A 5,180-nucleotide genomic window follows, 5' to 3' on the forward strand; every position below is an offset into this window, starting at 1 on the left:
TCACCATCATCATCGCTATCTACCACCTCCTCTCTTACTCCAGGGAAAGAGAGCCCCCCAGAGTCTGAGGGGGCAGCTTGGTATGGCTTGAGCCCTCGGTATGGGCGTCTGAGGAGGGCTCTCCAACTAGAAGACCTCCAGCTTCCACGCACACGTCATCCAGCAGGCCTTGTGCCAGGACCCCAGTCACTCACCAGTGTCCACACTTGTGGGCTGTTGTGAGGATAAAAGAGTTCCCCCTGCACAGCACTTGGCCCAGGGCCTGCCCACAGTCCTCGGCGAATTGTAGCCAGTAGGACTGTTGTCACTGCCACTATGGTCAGCCGCATCTGAGGCTGTGCTACAGATGAGCTGCAGAGTCAGATGTGGGCAGGGACGGCCTGGGGATGAGGAAATTTGCTCAAGCACTCTGAGCCTCGTTTTTCTCATCTGTATAATGATGGGATTAGTACCACTCCCTGCACAGGGCTGTTAGGGGGATCACGTGATCATAACACAGGAATGACGATCGCATGAGCCGTAATCCGGGCCATATTTTGTGTCCCACAAGCTCTCCTCTTTTTGGGGGGACCTTTGTCCTGTCCGCATGCCAATGTGGCAGAGGGAAAGAGCCTGACACCCATTCTTTCTCTGCCTCTTGTCTCAAAAGCCTTCAGCTCCAGGCTGCACTTGGCCCCATATTGAGTCAACCAGCAGCCAAGGGACAGGAAAACTCACAAGGAAGGGACACACGTAGATTAATTTTTTTTTAATTAAAAAGAACATAAGAAAACAAAAAATACTTCCCAGGGTGTGCTGTGATGCACCATCACAGGCATGTAAAGTACATACAAAACAAGAAAAAGATTCCAGGAGTAGCACGCATGGACCCCTCTGTGGCGGTCTGCAGCCCCTCCCGGGCTGTAAAAAAGGAAGCACTTATTCAGCCTTGTTTCTCTTGGCAGACTCAGCCACCTCCAGCTCACTGGTCCATGACGTGCACACAGGAAGCTGGGCTTTACAAGATTTTGTCAGTGGGCAGTGAGGGGGTGGGGGGGGTTGGGATGCACACTGCTCCTCTCCCTGCTCTGCTCATGGTCTGCGGGGCTGGGGAAGCAACATCCCTCTGTGGGGAGAGGCTGGACACATCGTTCTGCAGGGGCACAGATCTGGGCTTCTCCCTTGAGTAGTAGCAAAAGGAGTGTCGGCAGGTAAGTTGGGGGCCATAGAATGAGGACTTGGACCAAGATGAGATGTGCCTAGGGCTGGTGCTAAATTTGATGGACGGCCAGAAGGCAGTGGGGAGATTTGCATATGCTTGCCCTCATCAGCTCTCCACACTGACCTTCCCTGGCTGCTCAACCAATTCCTCCGTCCCAGCCTTCATTGGCCCAAACTTTGGGAGTCATAGAGACCTGGACTTGACTCCTGGCTCTGCCACTTCCTAGTTTGTATGACCCTGGGAAAGTTACTTAACTTCCTCAAGCCTCAGTTTTCTCATCTGTAAAATGGGGAGGTTTATATGACCCACACAAGGTGGCTGTAAATAGAAAGTACGATCACGCCTTCAAAGAGCTTAGTACAGCACCCAGCACATAGTAAGTGCTCAATAAATGGCCAAGTTGATTACTGTCATGCAGGCACCAGTATTTCTACTGCAAAGCTGGTTGTGGGTCTGTGGATGGATATGTGATAAACACAGGGTTTACACAATGTTCTAGAAAAACGGTGAATTCCTCTGAGCCTCCTGTGTATGTCTGGGCAGTTTGGAGGTCTTGGACCACTTGGATGCTGTCACGGAGGACCCCGAGCATGTCCATCTGGTTCGGGAGCTGTTGTGTTTCTAGACCTCGGTGCCCTCCCTGGCGTAGAGGATGCTGTTTGTGTTGACGCTGTTGTAGAAGTGAGGGCTGAACTGGTTGAGGACGGAGCCTCCGTAGCCCAGAGCATTGCTGGGTGTGGGGCTGGCCCACTCACCCCCGCCCGCGTGGCCACTGAAGTTGGTGAGTGGGGTGTAGGAGTTGAAGTTCAGCAAGTTCTGCCCCACCTTGTCAGTGGGCTCCGGGCTCAGTCCTGGTGTGGCCACAGGGCGGCCCATGGGGCTTGACCCACTCACATAGGCTGACATGGTGGAGAGGAAGCTGTTGAGGCAGGGGGTTCCCGGCGGGGGCGGCGAGGGCTGCTTCTCTGGGGAGCTGGTGGTACCCGGCGAAGCACCATCCAAGAGGTCCTGGGCCTCCGTGGTCTTGGGGCTGCCTGCCAGGAGACTGGGCTCCGTTTTCTCCGAGGCCAAGGAGCCCGTGCTGGAGGAAACGTCCGATTTTCTCTTCCTCTTCCTGCGGAAGTTTCCATTGTCGAACATCTTCTCACAGTTGGGGTCCAGGGTCCAGTAATTCCCTTTGCCTGGCACAAAAGCAGGAGAAGGTAAGTAGAGAGACGGAGCCGATGCTTTGCTTCTGCTCCTTCTTACTGTCACAAACTACAATCGAAGGTAGCAAATGCAGAACGGCAGAGAACAAAACAGGAATTCCACAAACCCCCTCCAAGGCCGCAGCACACGGATCTTTATTGAAGCACCCACCTCACACCAAGGCACCCTGGGAGCACAACACAAGAGAGGCCTAAGCCACGAAGGAGTTTACAGTGCGGTCTCTTTAAGAAGTTCAAGTACTGGGGGAAGGTGAGGGTGGGGCTTCTTCCATTACTGATGTAAAAGAAAACTCAGGGAGAAATTCAGGGCTCCCTGAAAGTCTCGGGGGTGAACTCCAAGGGTGGACTTGAGTCCCTGCTTCGGACTGAGGGGCTTTGGGTGAGCCTCAGTTTCCTAGCATGAGAAGTGGGCCCACTGGACCTGTCCCTTCTTCCTCAGGCTGGCTGTGAGAGGGGGCTAATGCTAGATGTATAAAAGGGGCTTTGTAGCCAGGAAGGACAGTCTGAATCCTGCCTGCCTGCGTCTCTCGGCCTGAGGGTGAGGCCAGTCTTTGGATGGGATGCTCACCCTCTTCTGGGGGACAAACAGTCCTGCCCACACAAGCCTCAAAGAGGGTGGAGGTGGGGTTCCTCTGAGAGGTACCCTGGGTTCCTATGTTGGGACAAGAGTGGACTTTAATTCTGGGAAATGGACACATGAGTATTTCATATATTACTCTGTGTACGTCTCTATATTTTAGAAATTGCTCATTAAAAAATTCACACTGTGGTGTGAGTCACCTCCATTCAGATTCATTCTCCGTCACTGTCACATCCTTCTGTGTCACCCGAGGCAGGCTGCTTCACCTCTAGGTGTTATTTTCCTCATCTGTAAAATGGGTTTCCTAAGAGCCACCCCACAGGGCTGGATTCAAAGAGACCGTGTAACTAGGGCAGGCAGCATAATGTGGCCCTTACTGGTTGTTTCACAGACACCGGTCCCTTCCCATCAGGCCTAGGATACACTTGCCTCTATCTAGTCCAAGCACTCATTTCCCATCCCCTGCCGGCAAAGGACTTCCTACATGCTAGATTCTGGGGATTCAGGTTAATTGTCACAATCACTGCAGCCCATCGAGCACTCGTTAGCACCAAACACCTCACATACATCATCTCGTGACCCCGCCACCCACAAGCCTGTAAAGGATCCAGTCTTACATTCCTATTTTTCAGATGGGGAAACTGAGGCTCACAGGTCCCTGACGGGTCAGCGGCACGGCCAGGATCCAAACCCACATCTGCCTCCAGGGTCCATGTGTACAGATGACTCCCTTTGGCCCCCAGTCTCGGGGGGCACGGCCATATTCAGGACTTTCTAGAATGGGGTGTCGGGAGGACTGAGCCTTCCTTGGGGGCACGAGCCTGCAGACCCCTTACCTGGGTCGTCCTCGTCACGGGGCACCTTCTTGAAGCAGTCGTTGAGAGACAGGTTGTGGCGGATGGAGTTCTGCCAGCCGGCCTTGCTCTTGTTGTAGAAGGGGAAGTTGTCGGCCACATACTGGTAGATCTGGCTGAGGGTGAGGCGCCTGTCGGGTGCCCCGTGGATGGCCATGGCGATGAGCGCCGAGTAGGAGTAGGGGGGCCGCACCAGCTTCATCAGCTCCTCCTGCGAGGGGATGGGCAGCCAGCCCAGGTCGCCGCCCCCCAGCCCGGACACGCCGGGCAGCAGCTGCCTCTGCACCCCGTAGGTCTGGGGCAGGAAGGGGCTGGCGCTGGCGCCCGGCAGGTAAGGCGGCGGGGTCATGGCCGGCCCGTTGAGCCAGAGGTAGGGGTTGGGGGTGGCCCCGTACTCGCCGCCGCCCTCGAAGGAGGGGGGCCGCTGAGGGCTGGGCACGCCCTGGGGGTGGAAGAAGTTCTCGTAGTAGAGGTTCATCTCGGGGGGCTCCTGGCCGATGCTGGGGAACTGGGGGCTGCAGCGGGGCGGGGAGGGCGCTGGGAGGTCGAAGGAGCTCATGCTGGGGCTGGGCTCGGCCGGAGCCACCTGCCTGGCACCTGCGCAGGGGAGCTGGCCCTGACAGGTGCTCAGCCGGCTGGGCCTCCCACTTATACCCCAGGGCTCCGCTGGCGGCCCCACCCAGGGGCGGCCACCTGCTGCAGACCTGCCCCTCCCTCCTTCGACTGCCACCCATGTCACCAGAGGGGCACTTCCCTGCTGGCCATGGCCACGGCAGGGCCCATAAGGACACGCTCGGCCAGCTTCCTCGCGGACGTTAACAATGACAAGGGCGCCTGTCTTCTCCTCCTCTGCTTTGCCTTTCCTCCCTCCTCACTGTCTCCCCTCTTTCTCCTCAGCACGTTCCCCGGTTCCTCCTTCATTCTGTCTCAGCTTGCCTTTCCCCTTTCTCTCCTTCTGAGTTTTCTACCCTCTCACTCTCCTTCTCTCTCCTCCCATCCTCTCTGCATCTCACTCTTGGTCTCCTCCCTTCTCTCTATGCACTGAGCTGTTTGCGTCTCCCTTCTTACAGTCTCTCTGTCTCTCCCTGAGCTTGTTTCCAGATCTTTCTACCTCTGTCTCCTCTCACTCATGTCCTCACTACCTCTGCTTCTCTCCCTCTTCCTTTCACTATTGGTCTCTCTCTCTCTGTCTCACGTCATCTCTGTGTCTCTTCCCCAGCCCCTCTGTCTCCCTCTTCCTTCTCACCCTGACACCTCACCCAGATTGGAGGGGACACTTTATGAGAAGCCACATTGTGGGGTCTTTTGAAGTGAAGACACATCTTCTGGAGTTTGCA

General features: G+C 55.9%; 1 protein-coding gene across 2 annotated transcripts; it reads right to left on the bottom strand.

Annotated features, from left to right (window-relative positions):
- Positions 1-1,822: 1,822 nt before the first annotated feature.
- FOXI1 (forkhead box I1) lies at positions 1,823-4,402 on the bottom strand (the record flags this gene model as incomplete). 2 transcript variants are annotated; one of them, XM_082836580.1, is made up of 2 exons in its annotated part: positions 1,823-2,100; positions 3,826-4,402. In XM_082836580.1, the coding sequence occupies 2 exons, from the start codon at positions 4,400-4,402 to the stop codon at positions 1,823-1,825; spliced, it is 855 nt and encodes a 284-aa protein (XP_082692706.1). The 2 variants fall into 2 exon arrangements, with proteins under 2 accessions (XP_082692706.1, XP_082692705.1); XM_082836579.1 differs by having other exon boundaries at positions 1,823-2,382.
- Between the last annotated feature and the right edge of the window lie 778 nt (positions 4,403-5,180).

Source organism: Leucopleurus acutus, assembly GCF_964270905.1.
Source record: "Leucopleurus acutus genome assembly, chromosome: 3".
NCBI lineage: Eukaryota > Metazoa > Chordata > Mammalia > Artiodactyla > Delphinidae > Leucopleurus > Leucopleurus acutus.